Source organism: Cervus canadensis, chromosome X, assembly GCF_019320065.1.
Source record: "Cervus canadensis isolate Bull #8, Minnesota chromosome X, ASM1932006v1, whole genome shotgun sequence".
NCBI lineage: Eukaryota > Metazoa > Chordata > Mammalia > Artiodactyla > Cervidae > Cervus > Cervus canadensis.
In genome coordinates, this window is record NC_057419.1 from 95721818 (window position 1) to 95740093 (window position 18276).

General features: G+C 36.9%; 1 protein-coding gene across 1 annotated transcript in view; it reads right to left on the reverse strand.

Annotated features, from left to right (window-relative positions):
• Window positions 1-18276, reverse strand: part of IL1RAPL2 (interleukin 1 receptor accessory protein like 2) — a 1253914-nt gene that overhangs the window by 29045 nt on the left and 1206593 nt on the right. The window contains exon 8 of the mRNA XM_043459580.1: window positions 1238-1383. Coding sequence (XP_043315515.1) covers window positions 1238-1383 — 146 coding nt within the window. The remainder of the gene's footprint in view (window positions 1-1237; window positions 1384-18276) is intronic.

Sequence of the window (18276 nt, forward strand, 5' to 3'; positions counted from 1 at the left end):
TATTCTCAGACTAATGACATTTCCCTGCTTCTCCTAGAGCTGCTGGGCAAGGTCAAGTATTAGAGCTGGCGGGAAAATAGAAATTCCATCTTGGCTACAAGGTATAACTAGTGACCTTGCTGATTGAATCTGTTCTATTGCTCTATAGCCTAGACAAGAAGAACACTGATTGAGAACATTTGTTCAGTTACATTTACAAAACCTTTTCCAGATGCACATATACAGAAAGTATTTAGTCTTTTGCAGTAATCAGGAGTCGTGGCAGGGTAAGAGCCAATCTCGGAAGCTGCTCCAGCTGCCGGAATTGTTATTTCTATATCTACTTTTCTCTATTTGTATATTTATAGTTTCTTTTCTTTGCCCATTATGTGCAATTTCCACCCCATATGGAATTATCTCTGAGAGTGATCTACGTAAAGGCCAAACTATTTAAAAATATATGCACCTGATGAAGGCCTTGAACACCAGGTCATTTCATGAAATATTGTTCATAATCTTCATTATAACAATGGTAAAATATTATATGATACTAGTCCTTATTTCTATTTATATTCTAGTCAGGGAATTTAAAAAGTGACTGTTTCTTATCCAATAGTAAAATCACTAGTATTTCTTTTAAGCAATATAAGATGAAGGTGAACTATAGACAAAAATTTAAATATCAATGCCCATCAAATCTTATGTAATACTTATAACCAAGGTATTTTTTCATCTTACTGGATTTTTAAAAATTTTTATTTATTTTAATTGGAGGGAAATTACTTTACAATATTGTGATGGTTTTTACCATACATCGGTATGAATCGGCCATAGGTATACATTTGTTCCCCCCATCCTGAACCCGCCTCCCACCTCCTTCCCCACCTCATCCCTCCAGGTTGTCACAGAGTCCCTCCTATACTGTTGGTGGGAATGCAAACTGATACAACTACTATGGAGAACAGTATGTAGATTCCTTGAAAAAATAGGAATAAAACTACCATATGGCCCAGCAATCTCACTGGATTTAACACAATTTAACAATATTTCATGTCATCTGTCCATTTTCTAATGATATGAAGATCATAGGCATTTTATGCTAATATCCACAGCAAAAGAGAGATTTTTCCTTAAAAATAAAAAAAAATGATTAATAGAAATTTATACTAGATAATAAAATCAGACCAGGAAACATACCTAACTTCAATAGTTACTACATAGCTAAACAAACTATAGTAACAGTTATAAAAATAAATACCCTTTTTACGCAGCAGAACACTGGCATGTTTTCGTCCATTTCGGTTTTCCACATGGCAGGTATAATTCGCCAGGTCAGCCTCCACCACTGAATCAAAGATGAGTGCCAACTCAACTTCTTTTTCTCCAAGATGCTCTTTGAGGAGCCTGAAATAAAGGAGAGTACTCTTGGCTAAATTGGTTTGATTTGGGGAGAGCCCAGTCATGCAAAGACTGAAGATAGTTATGTAGCTCACTAAGGTCTCCAGTAGGCTGATGAGTGTATGTGCAAAAACTTCAAAAAGAAACAAAAAGTGACTTTTAATGTGAAGATCAGATGGGAAAGGAAAAAACGTGAGGAATTCACTCAGCAAAAAGAAATATTAACATGCCACTAGGCTTTGATAAATGAAGCCAGTATGATTTGTGTAGCAAACAGGAGGAGACATTGGGCTCCATATTCTAAGCTGAGCTTATGAAAACAAACTGGATTTTTGCATCACAACATGAAGGGGAAAAAATCTGTAGAAATGTAGGGTTTGTGTTAGAGTTTTGACAACAGGGGGTAAGACAGTTAAAAAGGCTTTTCAAAAGCCTTGAAAAGGATTGCTTTATGAGAAATAAACTAAGGGTGGTTAGTGGCATTCTATCCCCAAATATCAATAAGAAGCCTGTTCTCTACTTTCTCCTGCCTTTTGTCCGATGCAGGCATATACCCCTAATCCTCCAACGTACTACTATGGCCCTGGTTCCCACCCCCTCCACAACATTGCTCGCCATTTGTCTTTCTCCTTCCCTCTGCACCCTCCTACCCTCACAAGAGAAACCGCCTTATGTGTATTTTTTCATAGTCCTGTCTTTTGCTTTCTCAAGTGAGGTTGCAGGTCTTGAATGGCCAGTAACAGTTGTTCTTCACAGAGGAGCTGAGTTGCCAGGAAACTTTCCTGAGGGGTGCGTCTCTTGTTTCTTTGGAGAGCTATATTCTCGCCAGTAGCCAGCTGCCTCCTGGGTGAGGTGAAAGTGGGTACCCTGCTGACTTTTACTTTCTATCTCCTGCTTTTGACCAAAGAAAGAGCAAATTGTGAATCTAAATAGTGGAAAGCCTGCCATTAAGGTCTGGGGTGAGGTTGTTAAATACATGAATTTTCAAGAGGGAAATTCTCATCTCCTTTTTGGATACCTGGTTATGAAGGCAGTGAAGAACATCCTGATTTACCAGCATTTAGCATAAAGTTGGAAAAGACAACTGTACTCAGAAAACTGGCTTATAAATATGGGCCTCCCACTTACAAGCTCAAGCTGGATTCTTACAAAGTAATTAACTCAATGACACCTTAATATAACTCATCTTTAAGTTGGGAAAAATACCTACCCTCCTTAACTTTGTTGTGGGGGTAAAATGGTTTAAAGTGATTTTCAGATTAAATAGCAGATGCAAGTGCAAATGAATGTCATTAAATACCAACATTTCATTATCCAAAGGGTAACTGTTTAAATTTTGGCTCCTCCAAATATATTTGTATTTATACATATTGATACTTAAATTTGGCTTAGATGAATCTCTTCTGGATCCCCTCTGAGAGAAGGGAAGGCTTAAAGTTGGGTTGGTAGAAGGGAGTTCTTGGAATCTGAGACTCCCCCATACTGAAATCCTAAACACAGATTATATCCCCAATACACGTTTTAAAAATTAACCCTATTTCTGTTACCTTCCAATAATATACATATCAGAGAGTTTATAATACTGGCATTTATAACTTGAGTAAAACTCCTTAGTATAAGAATTTTCTTAATTGTATTTTGCTGGTAGTCTATTAATTTTTTTCTTCCTGGCTAAACTTGCAGTTTTCCTCTCTTTCTCCTGTCCCAACATAAACCTAAACAAGGAAAAATGGGAATTTACTGTCTTCACAGTTTATGTTGAATTTTATTCCATTTTCTTCCTGCTATGTGCAAATCGCACTATATGCAATTTTTTAGTTCTGTGTGACCCACGATGGAATAACCCCCTTTAATGCCAGAAGCTGCTTAAGCACCACAAATTAAATTTGATTTAAAGCTTCACGTGTAGGGCAGCCACAGCCTTTGCCAGGCATGAGGCAGAAAGCTGATCTTGTCCCGCCAGACCAAGCCTTTCCCTCTTCATTTCTAATGCAGTTTCCAAAAACAGCTCTTCACAGGCTGCAGAAAGAATCTGGAGAGAGGATTTGAAAAATGATCCTTCATCCATCTATTAATATATATGAGGTGTCTTAATTATCAGCTCTTGAAAATATAGAGGGGACTTGCTTTTTTGGAATTAAAGATCAAGTTGGTGTTTATGTCTATAAATCACTCTGCAGAGCAGTCACAATTTCCTAACAAATATTGATTTATAACAATCTATCAATGATTCTTTGTCATTTCTCTAAGTGCCTAGCTCTGTGATAGATATTGGTATTAGAGAAATGTAAGCATTAAAAGACCAGGTGCCTGCTCCCAGTAAGCATTAACATTTAAACAAGGGGACAAAATCTACATAGCTGACAAAATTATAGGAGGAATGAGGTAAAACAGGGTGATATAGTCATGCTTACAATGGAATTAAAAAACAACAACAACAACAGACTATTATTTACTAAAGTAGCTGGAGATGGCTTGAGAAGACTCTGCCTAAACAAAAGAAGGAAGCATTTTCTAGGAGAGAAGATAGAAACAGGTTTTTGCAGAATGTTTGACACTGAAGGGACTGGTTTTGGAATGGGGGATACAAATGAGGGGATTTTGGGATATACTTCAAATAACTTCAGAAGTATCTCACTCCAAGGATTAATATTGAAGGCAAGTTATAGGCAATAGTGAATACTGACAAAATAAAAAAAAAATACTAAATTCAGGTGACAGAAATCACTACTTTAAAAAGTTTTATTGTTAAGACCTATTATTTAAAAAGTCATGCTAAAAAAGTTTGAAAGTTTTCACTCTCACCCTTACAACAAGAAAAAAGTGAACAAAATCAAAGCCAACAACTCTTCTTAGATCCATCAGAGAATTGAGGTCATAGGGCAAACTCCTGCTCTGAGAATTTGAGATAGTGAGGCAAATACTGAGAATCACAGTGCACTGGGAGCAGAAAACCAGGAGCAGGAACCAATATGAATTAAAACAATTATTGATGAGTCACTATAGGGCTAGTATGGACTAGCTTGAAAGTTAAAAAAACTCCATGAGATCTAATCTTAGGGGTGCCTCATACTTTCATGAGCTTTGATTCCAAGAGCCTGTCCAGGGTTTCAGGCTGAAGATCAGAGACATGTTCGTTTATGCTTTGGGCAAGGGAGGAGGGAAAGGCACCTATCTTGAAATGAGCCTACAGCACTCTTTCTTCTTAACAAAGGCATGCCCTCAAGGGAAACTTCTTTAGCAGAGCCTAAATTACTTGAGTTTTACCGAAACTGGAGGAAAGAGAAATATCTAGCTCCAACCTCCTCAAGCCTTCGTGTTTCATCTAAGAAAAGGAGGAAAGCTGAGAAACACTTGTAAAGGTCAGAGCCTGAAGGCACGGGCTGATGGAAAGACTAAGACTTTATCATAGTGTTACAGAGTATATTTACCACCATACCAGTCAAGGGCTTTCAGATGAAAGAATGGCCAGGCTCAGAGACCCTCAGAAGCAGTCTCTAGGAGAACTGAAAGAAACAGTGGAGATGTAAACAAGTACATTATAGGAATTTTTAGCCTCTTACACCTACAACTACAGAAAACAGTAAACACAGCTTAACTCCTAGCCACATAAACATAAAATCTTACTCTAAAGACATGTTTACTTCATTTCCTTTTCTCTGATACATTACATCTGGTTTTCAAACAAAAAATAAGACATGTTAAAAAGAAAAAGTTTTGAAAAGACAACACAACCATCAGAACCATACTCAGATATGGCAGAGAATGATCAGAATGAGAATATAAAATAACCATGATTAATAGGTTAAACTCTCAAATGGAAAAAGTGAACAATATAAACAATAGATTGGTAATACAACCTGAGAAATGGAAATTCTAAGAAGGAATCAAAAGGAAATGCTAGAAAACAAGACACTGTAATAGGAATAAACAGTGCCTTTCATGGGCCATTAATAGACTGGGTGTGGCCAAAGAAAGAATAAGTGATCTTGAAGACAGTCAACAGAAATCTCCTAATCTGCAATGCAAACAGAAGAGAAAATGGCAAAAAAGGAACAAAATACTGAACACATGAGGTATAACTACAAAAGGAATAACATACATGTAACCTATGTTACCAAAATACAAGAAAGAGAAAGGAACAATATAAATATTTGAAGTAATAGTAACTGAGAATTTTCCAAAGATACCAGAACACAGATGCAGGAAGTTCAGAGAATACCAAGCAGAGTAAATATTTTAAAAGCTACATCTTGACGGATCATATTCTAACTTTAAAAAGTGGGGAAAAATGAGAGAAAAATCTTGAAAGGATTCGGGGTGGGGGGAACTTACCTATAGAGGAATAAGAATAAGAAACACATCTTTAGAAATTATATAAGCAAGAACAGAGTGGAGTGGAATATTGAAAGTGTTGAAAGAAATTTACAATCAACCTAAAATATTGTATCCATTTTTCCTTCAGATGTGAAGGAGAAATAAAGACTTCTTCAGACAAATAAAAAGTGAGGGAATTTGTTGCCAGTAGACCTGCATTGTAAAAAATGTTAAATTCTTAAGAGAAAATGAAAATGATACAGGTCAAATTTGGATCTTCATAATGAAAGGAAGAGATAGACAGGAGTAAATAAAGGTAAAATGTCTTACTTTTCCTATTCATAATTAATCTAACAGGTAAGAGCTTATTTATTTATTTTTTAATTAATTAATTTATTTTACTTTACAATATTGTATTGGTTCTGCCATACATTGACTTGAATCTGCCATGGGTGTACATGTGTTCCCCATCCTGAACCCCCCTCCCGCCTCCCTCCCCATCCCATTCCTCTGGGTTATCCCAGTGCACCAGCCCCGAGCATCCTGTATCATGCATCGAACCTGGACTGGCAATTCATTTCACATATGATAATTTACATGTTTCAATGCCATTCTCCCATATTATTCCACCCTCACCCTATCCCACAGAGTCCAAAAGACTGTTCAATACATCTGTGTCTCTTTTGCTGTCTCGCATACAGGGTTATTGTTACCATCTTTCTAAATTCCACATATATGTGTTAGTATACTGTACTGGTGTTTATCTTTCTGGCTTACTTCACTCTGTATAATAGGCTCCCATTTCATCCACCTCATTAGAACTGATTCAAATGTATTCTTTTTAATGGCTGCGTAATATTCCATTGTGTATATGTACCACAGCTTTCTTATCCATTCATCTGCTAATGGACATCTAGGTTGTTTCCAGGTCCTGGCTATTATAAACAGTGCTGTGATGAACATTGGGGTACACGTGTCTCTTTCAATTCTGGTTTCCTCAGTGTGTATGCCCAGCAGTGGGATTGCTGGGTCATATTGGCAGTTCTATTCCCAGTTTTTTAAGGAATCTCCACAATGTTCTCCATAGTGGCTGTACTAGTTTGCATTCCCACCAACAGTGTAAGAGGGTTCCCTTTTCTGCACACCCTCTCCAGTGTTTATCGTTTGTAGACTTTTGGATAGCAGCTTCTTACTGGCATGTAGTGATACCTCATTGTAGTTTTGATTTGCATTTCTCTAATAATGAGTGATGTTGAGCATCTTTTCATGTGTTTGTTACCCATCTGTATGTCTTCTTTGGAGAAATGTCTGTTTAGTTCTTTGCCCAATTTTTGATTGGGTCTTTTATTTTTCTGGAATTGAGCTGCAAGAGCTGCTTATATATTTTTGAGATTAATTATTTGTCCATTGCTTCATTTGCTATTATTTTCTCCCATTCTGAAGGCTGTCTTTTCACCTTGCTTATAGTTTCCTTGGCTGTGCAGAAGCTTTTAATTTTAATTAGGTCCCATTTGTTTATTTTTGCTTTTATTTCCAATATTCTGGGAGGTGGGTCATAGAGGATCCTGCTGTGGTTTATGTCAGAGAGTGTTTTGCCTATGTTTTCCTCTAGGAGTTTTATAATTTCTGGTCTTACGTTTAGATCTTTAATCCATTTTGAGTTTATTTTTGTGTATGGTGTTAGAAAGTGTTCTAGTTTCATTCTTTTGCAAGTGGTTGACCAGTTTTCCCAGCAACACTTGTTAAAGAGGTTGTCTTTTCTCCATTGTATATTCTTGCCTCCTTTGTCAAAGATAAGGTATCTATAGGTACATGGATTTATCTCTGGGCTTTCTATTTTGTTCCATTGATCTATGTTTCTCTCTTTGTGACAGTACCATACTGTCTTGATGACTGTAGCTTTGTAGTATAGCCTGAAGTCAGGCAGGTTGATTCCTCCAGTTCCATTCTTCTTTCCTAAGATTGCTTTGGCTTTTCAAGTTTTTTTGTATTTCCATACAAATTGTGAAATTATTTGTTCTAGTTCTGTGAAAAATACCATTGGTAGCTTGATAGGGATTGCATTGAATCTATAGATTGCTTTGGGTAGTATACTCATTTTCACTATATTGATTCTTCCAATCCATGAACGCGGTATATTTCTCCATCTATTTGTGTCCTCTTTGATTTCTTTCATCAGTGTTTTATAGTTTTCTATATATAGGTCTTTTGTTTCTTTAGGCAGATATATTTCTAAGTATTTTATTCTTTTCATTGCAATGGTGAATGGGACTGTTTCCTTAATTTCTCTTTCTGTTTTCTCATTGTTGGTGTATAGGAATACAAGGGATTTCTGTGTGCTAATTTTATATCCTGCAATTTTACTATATTCATTGATTAACTCTAGCAATTTTCTGGTGGAGTCTTTAGGGTTTTCTATGTAGGGGATCATGTCATCTGCAAACAGTGAAAGTTTTCCTTCTTCTTTTCCAATCTGGATTCCTTTTATTTCTTTTTCTTCTCTGATTGCTGTGGCTAAACCTTCCAAAACTATGTTGAATAGTGTTGTTGAGATTAGATCTTATACATTCTCACCACGTTTTAAAAAAAGAGCTAATTATGTTAACTATGTGAGCTTAACTAATATAATGGTATACATCAATTATACCTCTATAAAATAAGAGTGAAAATGTAACCTAGAGAATGGAAGAAAATGTTTGCAAACCATATATTTGATAAGGGGCTAATATCCAAAATATATAAAGACCTTTTTATAACTCAATATAAAACACAAACAGACAACGTGCACCCCAATGTTCATTGCAGCACTGTTTATAATAGCCAGGACATGGAAGCAACCTAGATGCCCCTCAGCAGATGAATGGATAAGGAAGCTGTGGTACATATACACCATGGGATATTACTCAGCCATTAAAAAGAATTCATTTGAATCAGTTCTAATGAGATGGATGAAACTGGAGCCCATTATACAGAGTGAATTAAGCCAGAAAGATAAAGACAAATACAGTATACTAATGCATATATATGGAATTTAGAAAGATGGTAATGATAACCCTATATGCAAAACAGAAAAAAAGACACAGATGTACAGAACAGACTTTTGGACTCTGTGGGAGAAGGCGAGGGTGGGATGTTTTGAGAGAACAGCATCGAAACATGTATATTATCTATAGTGAAACAGATCACCAGCCCAGGTCAGATGCATGAGACAAGGGCTCGGGGCTGGTACTTTGGGAAGACCCAGAGGGATGGGGTGGGGAGGGAGGCGGGAGGGGGGATCGGGATGGGGAATACATGTAAATCCATGGCTGATTCATGTCAATGTATGGCAAAAACCACTACAGTATTGTAAAGAATTTAGTCTCCAACTAATAAAAATAAATGGAAAAAGAAACAAACAAACAAACAAACAGACAACTTGTTTGAAAACAATGGACTAAGGACCTGAACAGACATTTCTCCAAAGAAGGCATACAAATATCGAACAAATATACGAAAAGGTGCTCAAATTCACTATCATGAGGGAAATACAAATCAAAATCACAATGTGGTCATCTCAAATCTGTTAGAATGGATATCACCAGAAATACTGGCAAGAATGTGGAGAAAAGGGAACCCTATAAACTAATGTGCAACCACTATGGAAAACAGTAAAGATTCTTCCAAAAATTTAGAATAGAACTACCATATGATTCAGCAATCTCACTTCTGGGTATATATCAAAGGAAATGAAATAAAGATCTCAAAAAGATATTTGCCTTCTCATGTTCATTTTAGCATTATTCATATTAGGCAAGATATGGAAACTAATGTTTATCAGTAGGTGAACAGAAAAAGAATATGTGGTTTATATGTACAAGGGAATATTATTCAGACTCAAAAAAGAGAAAATCTTGCAATTTGTGACTACATAGGGGAATTTGGAGAATATTATGCTAAGTGAAATAAATCAGACAGAGAATGAAAAATACTGAAAAATATTGCATGATATTACTTATATATGGACTCTAGAGAAGCCAAACTAATAGTAACAGAATGGTGATCTAAAGAATCAGGAGCTGGAGGGTAGAAGAAATAGGGAGATGCTGCTCAGTCGATGAAATGGGGAAATGCTGGTCAAAGAGCACAAACTTTCAATTATAAGATGAATCATTTCAGGGTACCTAATGGCAACCCACTCCAGTGTTCTTGCCTGGAGAATCCCAGGGACGGGGGAGCCTAGTGAGCTGCCCTCTATGGGGTCGCACAGAGTCGGACATGACTGAAGCGACTTAGCAGCAGCAGCAATATATAGCATGGTGGCTATTCAACAATACTATACTGTATCCTTGAATTTTGAGAGGAGAGTAAATCTCAAGTGTTTTCACCACACATACACACATGATAACGTGTGGTGATGGATATGTTAATTAGTTGATTGTGGCAATCATTTCACAATGTATACATATACCAAAACACCACATTGTATACCTTAAATGTATACAACTTTTATCCATCAATCATACCTCAGTAAAACTGGAATTTTTTTTAAGTCACACATGAAATAGAGGAAAGAGAACTGACTCCTCCAAAATAAAATAAAACTTGTAATTCTTGGATCATAGGCTAGTTCTCTTATTAGTTTTTTGAGGAACCTCCATATTTTTCCACAATGGCTGCACCAATTTATAATCCCACCAACAATGTACTAGGGTTCCTTTTCCTCCACATCCTCACTAACATTTGTTGTGTTCTTTTTGATGAGAGCCATTCTATCAGGTGTGAGGTGACCTTTCATTGTGGTTTTTGCATTTCCCTGATGATTAATGTTGTTTAGCATCTCTTCATGTGCCTGTTGGCCTTCTGCATTTCCTCTTTTGAAAAATGTCTATTCATGTTTTCTGTTCATTTTTTTAATTGAATTGTTTTTGTTTTTGATATTGATCGTATGTGCTGTTCCAGTGTCTGTTCATTTTATATAGTCCCTTAAGCCAAGTTGAATCCTCCTTTGATGACTAGGTATGTTGCAAGTCTCTGGGTCTTTATTCTGAGTATGAGTAATAATTATCAAGGAATAATTGAGAATGTCATTAATAGGAGATAGTTTTTTTAAAAACGCTATTAAATAAACAAAATCTTTATTTTAGTGTCATTTGCTTTTAAAAAAAATTTCCTGTTAAAGCCTTATTAGTCAAAGACCAGGATCAAATTCTTAGGCTGACACAAACAGATTTATTGATTGGATCCACTGTGGTATAATGCTCCAGAGGACCTGTGGATTGTTTCTTGATTGAAGGAAGAAGAAAGCATCTGTTGTAATGTTTAGGTACTCACAAAAGATTGAGAATGGTCTAAAAAAGCAGGGATAAAAGTCTGTTCTGTACTTCTGTGTCTCTTTTTCTGTTTTGCATATAGGGTTATTGTTACCATCTTTCTAAATTCCATATGGTGGGAGGGGGGATCGGGATGGGGAATGCGTGTAACTCTATGGCTGATTCATATCAATGTATGACAAAACCCACTGAAATGTTGTGAAGTAATTAGCCTCCAACTAATAAAAAAAAAAGCAGGGATAATTTCTGAATTAATTGCAGCTTCTGAGGCAGTTGGTGGGGATGGGGAGGATTCAGTAGGAATTGTGTATTGTCATGAGGTGGAGGTGGTCTACTAATTGGGTATTCCCAGGAATATAACAATAGCAAAGCAGGTCTGAGGATCACTGAGAAGAAAGTAGTCACTCAAAAGAGTTGGGGGTCATTACAGCCTTATACAACTGCTTCACAACCTTGGGAGAAACTGTTTTCTGTTAACTTTGCAGCTGGCTTTATCTGTCTGTCCTCCCAGCCTGATTAATAGCTGGACTGCTTATTCTTAGTCCAAACTAATTTTTACTTTTCAGTCCCGAGCAGGTTTTGGCTCTTTATATCCTAAGTGTGGACTACAAGAGATAATTCTGAGCAATTGAGGATTCTTGCTAGCTGTGTTCTTATAAAGTCATTCTAGCTCCATTGGAACTGTGAATCAACTGCCCAAGAACTGCTCTTTCTCAGTCTCTAAACTTCAGATATTTTAGGTGTAAAATAAACTGATATGATTTATTTCAAATGCTATAAAAATTCAATGTAATTTAGGATATAAAAATGTTTTTGCAATATACCGTGTAGTATAAAAACATGGAGGAATTTTTATTATTATTTACTAATTATAGGTTCTTGTATAGAGCAGCTTATAACACAAAACACCATATTTGAGACTAGGCATCTATAATCTGTTTAGTAAATGAAGAGAGAGAACAAATATGTCTTAGGCAGGTTTTAAATATTTTATGCCTAGGTCAAGGTTAAGACCCACTGTAGGAGTGAAGCTGTGAATAGTAGAGTCACCACTCCTCCAAAATTCATTCTTCATATAAGTGACCACTAAGGTTGCCTTTGGGTAAAACTATGCTGCTTATGAAGTTTACCTTTCCACTGAAGCCTCCTCATGATTTACAAAATCTATACTTACATATAGGTGTGATGAGATTTGAAACTTATTTAAATCAAAGGCGAAGTGATCAATCAATAATCCTTCTTCCAGTGGGATGAACTGAGAGTGGGAGAAAAGAAGAGATGATGTGCATGTTTGGGGGTTGTTTTGTGACATTTTTGTGACAGTTCAGTTTTGGGGCAGCCAGAGCAGGTGGGGATGTTTCAAGGAGCTGAAAAAGCATGATGGAAAGTTGTCAAAACAGACTCCTTCATTTTGCCTTGTGCTGTGTGGCAAAAAATTATATTCACAGCTCCATATTATTTGTTTAAATTGATAAGGTGTTAACATTATTTTGTGTCTTTAGCATAGACTCACCTTATTTCAAGAATAAAATCCTTTCATACCTGTATTACATTCCCTCCTTTGTTAAAGAGTATTTGACTCACTCAAGAAATGTATACATTAAGGTTAAAAAAGGATGGAAATAGAAGGCTGGACAGTGGTAGAAGCACAAGTGAAAAAAAACAGAACTTACCAACAAAGCCCACATTCAACTTATAGCCTTTTAGGAATTGAAAGTAAATTATATTATTTGCATTTTAACAATCTTGTCTGAAAAGCCTTAAGATAAATTGAATATGTTTTTCAGGTCAAGAATTATAAAAGATTTGGTAAGCTTGTTTTATGGTGTTGCCTGGGGGAAAGACATTAGCTATTGATAGGGAGATTTGTAAAGTGAAATTTTTAATTGAAAATTACTCTCCATTGGGGCAAAGCAATTGTACTAAAATTCATGCAGTCTCCATTGACAATCAGATGCAATTCACAACCCTGCAGGGAAGCTTAAAGACTATTATTTCTTGTTTAATAGGACTAGTTCAATTTCTCTGGCATTTTTTATTAGAACTGTGGAATATATACCTTGCAATTTATTTTTAAATTCTCAAGTCTCTGGTAAGATTAATTAAAAGGAAGTTATGTAAAGGTGTGGAACTGGGATGGCCTTGCTAGAATGCTCATACTCAAAGACTACTCCTTTTCATGAACTTTCTTATCCTACTTCACAAGCTGTTCCCATTAACTTTAAACAGAGGGACAGAAATTAGGAAGTCCTCTCCTAATGATAGTTTCTACTGGCTCTCCTCCAAATAATTATTTGATTTGTCTAAATAGACATGGAGCTTGTAGAGAGCAGCTTGTTGCAAGGACTTTAAAATGGTACATAAAAATAACCAAATTTTCACAATTGCAGTTTATGCTACTGCACATGCAAAATTCCCTTAACATCCCTAGAGATGACATATTTTGGAGTCTGTGAAAAGGCTGTAATGTAGTTTGATAGGCTGGCATTTGTGATTTGATACTACATTTAGGTTCAAATTTTCTTAGGGCTCATCAGCCCTCATTAGCAACATCATAGACTTTGTTAGGGCTATGCCAATTTCTGCCTAACAGGAGATAAAGGGGAATCTGTATGTCTAGAGTGGAGCTTGAATCTCTGGTAATAGGTTGCAAGTAAGGAGATACAAGGAACTATGGTGGCCAGAGTAACCCAGAGAACAGTGAGAACTCCAAAATCCTGGTCAGGATTTGATCAAATACGCGAGTCAAACTACAAGGGAACTGCTGAATAAAGAGGCTGTACTGACTATAGTCTGAGTAACATTATTTCATCAAGCCTTTGATAAATATCCAAGCTTTTTCCTTAGGTAGATTTTTTTTTCTTCAAAGTCTTCTACTCCTCTGGGGCAATACTAAGAGATAAAAAGGGTACAACACACACTTCAAATTCAAGCTGTTGCCCAGGCAATGGAGAACCTAGGCAGTGTGGTTAGTCTTGCCAGATCCATTGCCTCGGTGTCAGCTTCTCCATAAGTTAACTGCTTGAAAGCAATTTATTTACATTCCCACTTCTTAGATCTAGTGGGTAGACTATGTGCACAACACAAGAGCTGTCATTCAATTAAAATATGAAGCAAATACAATACCCTGAGGGAGAGTCATGCGTCCAGAAGGAAATTTTGCTTGCAGAAATTCTTTTGAGGGGAATCTTCTACTTAACATCTTCAGCATTCTGCTGTCAGAACTGTTCCCTTTGGAGAATATACGTGGGCTATGAAAGAATTTAGATCTTTTCTTGGTGGAACTAAATGGTATGATTAGCAACTATGCTTGATAAAGCTACCAGATTTGTTCCAATCCACCATGTGGTATAAAAATCTTCTTTCAAGGACATTGGTTTTGGAAGCCAGAAGACAGAGTCTAGTAATTAACTTGTGTGTTAGCATAAATGGCCATAGCCTGAAGGAATTCCCACACCCACACAAGCTCCCAAATAGATCATAGATCATATAATTAATATTACAAAATGGCCAACTGTGTGTTTCTCTTGGCCAGGATTCCCTGCCTCTTTGTTGGCATTTCTGTAGTTAGCTAGTAAGGTTTTGTGAAATTTTCAAAACAAATTTCATGTTACTTTCCTCCCCTGCAAATATAAGTATGTACCCTTTGTTATAGGAAGGGTTGCAGATGGTGGAAAAGAGGATGTAACAGAATCAAATAAACAATGACGTTTTGCAAGTCCTGAAAGGTTGACTTCCTATAGCACTTAATACCTGGTTGATTAATTTTGCAGTTAATATAATGGCTAGGACTGGATTAAACTGTTTCACATATGTGTGCTTTCTCTCCCACCACTCTAGTTATTTGCTGCTACAGCAACATCATGGCCTAACTTTTCTTCTGTGAAATGGTATAACCATGTTCGAGTATAGTTTGGCAGACTCTTAAAAAGTTAGATAATCCTGGAGAAAAAAAGGATAGTTAGAAGGCTGCCCAGGTGGCTTAGTGGTAAAGAATCCACCTGCCTATGCAGGAGATGCAGAAGACGTGGGTTCAATCCCTGGGTCAGGAAGATCTCTTGGAAAAGGAAATAGCAACCCACTCCAATATTCTTGCCTGGGAAATCCCATGGACAGAGGAGCCTGGCAGGCTACAATCCATGAAGATGCAGAGAGTTGGACATGACTGAGTGACTGAGCATGCACCAGTAAAAAATAAGGACATTTGAAAGAAATATTAACTTTAGTTAATAATAATGTATCAATTTTGGTTCTTTAATTTTAACAAAAATATCACAGTAACTTAAGATGTTAATAATAAGAACAACTGGGTATTGGGGTTATGTACAAACTTTCTACACGGTCTGCTATAAACTGAATGTTTATTCTTCCTTCCCCAATTCATTTGTTGAAATCCTAACCCCGTAATGGGATGGTACTAGAAGGTGGGGCTCTGGGGAGGTGCTTAGTTCATGATAAAGGTGCTCTAATGAATGAGATTTGTTGTTATTGTTTAGTCGCCAAGTTGTGTCTGACTCTTATGAGACCCCATGGACTGTAGCCCATCTGGCTCCTCTGTCCATGGGATTATCCAGGCAAGAATACTGGAGTGGGTTGTCATTTCCTTCTCCAGGGGATCTTCCTGACTCAGGAATCGAACCTGTGTCTCCTGGTTGGCAGGTGGATACTTTACCACTGAGCCAACAGAGACTGTAATGAATTAAGATTAGTGCCCTTATAAAAGACACTCCAGAGAGCTCTCTGGCCTCTTTTGCCATGCGAAGACCAGTGAGAATACAGTATGAAAACGACCACTTATCAACTAAGAAGTGGGCCATCATCAGCCAGTGAATGTGTTGGTGCCTTGATTTTGGACTTCCCAGTCTCTAGAACTATGATAAATACATGTTGTTTAACCCACTCAATCTGTGAAATTTATAACACCCAGACAGAATAGGACACTATCTTTATAATTTTTCTGTAAATCTAAAATTATTCTAAAAAAAGTTTTTCTAAAAAAAAAAAAGCTTAAAAAGAACTAATACAGTTAAATATATACCTACTATCTAAGTCATCAATTCTATGTCTAGATATTTATCCAAGAATAAAGGAAATATATATGCAAACAAAGATGCAAACATGTATGTCCAGAGCAGCTTTATCTGTAATAGACCTCAAACTGGAAACAACCCAAATGTCCATCAACAAGTGAATGAATAACCAAACTGTTTATATCCATATAACAGAATACTACTGAGCAATAAAAATAGTGAACTACTGATACATGTAACAAGACAGATAAATCTCACAATAGTCATTTTTAAGGAAATAACCCAGATTAAAAAAAGAATACATACAACATGATTCTGTTTATATAAGACTATAAAATGCAAACTGATTGATAGTGACAGAAAGATGAGTGTTTTAAAAGAGGGGCACTACCAAGGGGTATATGTTCAATATCTTGATCATGGTGATGGCTTAATAGGTAGATACATTTATCAATCAGTCCTGACAGATTATATACTCTAAACTTTGTGTTTATTGTATGTCAATCATGTGCCAATAAATCTGTTTACTTTTTTAAAAGTCCAACTAGTCATGTATGGGAGATGGGAAATAGTTATCTTAGGCTCATATAACTACTACCCTTGATCATGAAACATAGCTCTGTGCTTTTTGGTAGTGGAAAATTTGCTACTTTGTACCATTCTACCTACTACTGGCTCTTTGAGGACAAGTTTCTTTCTCTGAAAAATGAAGAGTGACCGTTGAAGTCTTCTATAGGCAAATATATGAGAATAATTTTCAACATGTATCTTCTGGAATAACTTAAATTCATTTGCACTGATTTCATAAACCTTAAGTTAAAATTGTTTAATAAAGTGTTATTTATTAGGAACCTTGTTAGAACTGGACATGGAACAACAGACTGGTTCCAAATAGGAAAAGGAGTATGTCAAAGCTGTATATTGTCACCCTGCTTATTTAACTTATATGCAGAGTACATCATGAGAAACGCTGGGCTGGAGGAAGCACAAGCTGGAATCAAGATTGCTGGGAGAAATATCAAAAACCTCAGATATGCAGATGACACCACCCTTATGGCAGAAAGTGAAGAAGAACTAAAGAGCCTCTTGATGAAAGTGAAAGAGGAGAGTGAAAAAGTTGGCTTAAAGCTCAACATTCAGAAAACTAAGATCATGGCATCTGGTCTCATCACTTCATGGCAAACAGATGGGGAAACAGTGGAAACAGTGTCAGACTTTATTTTTCTGGGCTCCAAAATCACTGCAGATGGTGATTGCAGCCATGAAATTAAAAGACACTTGCTTCTTGGAAGGAAAGTTATGACCAACCTAGATAGCATATTAAAAAGCAAAGACATTACTTTGCCAACAAAGGTCTGTCTAGTCAAGGCTATAGTTTTTCCAGTGGTCATGTATGGATGTGAGAGTTGGACTATAAAGAAGGCTGAGTGCTGAAGAATTGATTTGAACTGTGGTGTTGGAGAAGACTCTTGAGAGTCCCTTGGACTGCCAGGAGATCCAACCAGTCCATCCTAAAGGAGATCAGTCTTGGGGGTTCATTGGAGGGACTGATGTTGAAGCCGAAACTCCAATACTTTGGCCACCTCATGCGAAGATTTGACTCATTGGAAAAGACCCTGATGCTGGGAAAGATTGAGGGCAGGAGGAGAAGGGGATAACAGAGGATGAGATGGTTGGATGGCATCACTGACTCGATGGACGTGGGTTTGGGTGGACTCTGGGAGTTGGTGATGGACAGGGAGGCCTGGCGAGCATGGAGTCGCAAAGAGTCGGACACGACTGAGTGACTGAACTGAACTGAACTGATGCGTCAGTTAATGGTCATTTAGGCTATTTCCACCTATTCTCTATTATGAATAATGATACTGTGACTATTTATATGGGCTTCCCTGGTGGCTGAAATGGTAAAGAATCTGGCTGCAATGCAGGAGACCTAGGTTCGACCCCTGGGTTGGGAAGATTCCCCGGAAAAGGAAATACTCACTTTATATACAAGTTTTTTGGTGGATATATGTTTTGATTTCTGTTAGTTCTATCTAGGAGGAGATTGTTGATAACTGTTTGTTTAATCATTTGAGGAATTTCAGAAAGTGCACCATTTTACATTCCCACCAGCAGTATACAAGGGTTCAAATTTCTTGGCATCTTTGCCAGCACCTGTTGTAATCTGACATTTTGATTATAACCATCCTAGTGAGTATGAAGTGTTATCATATGGTTTTGACTTACTTTTCCCTGGT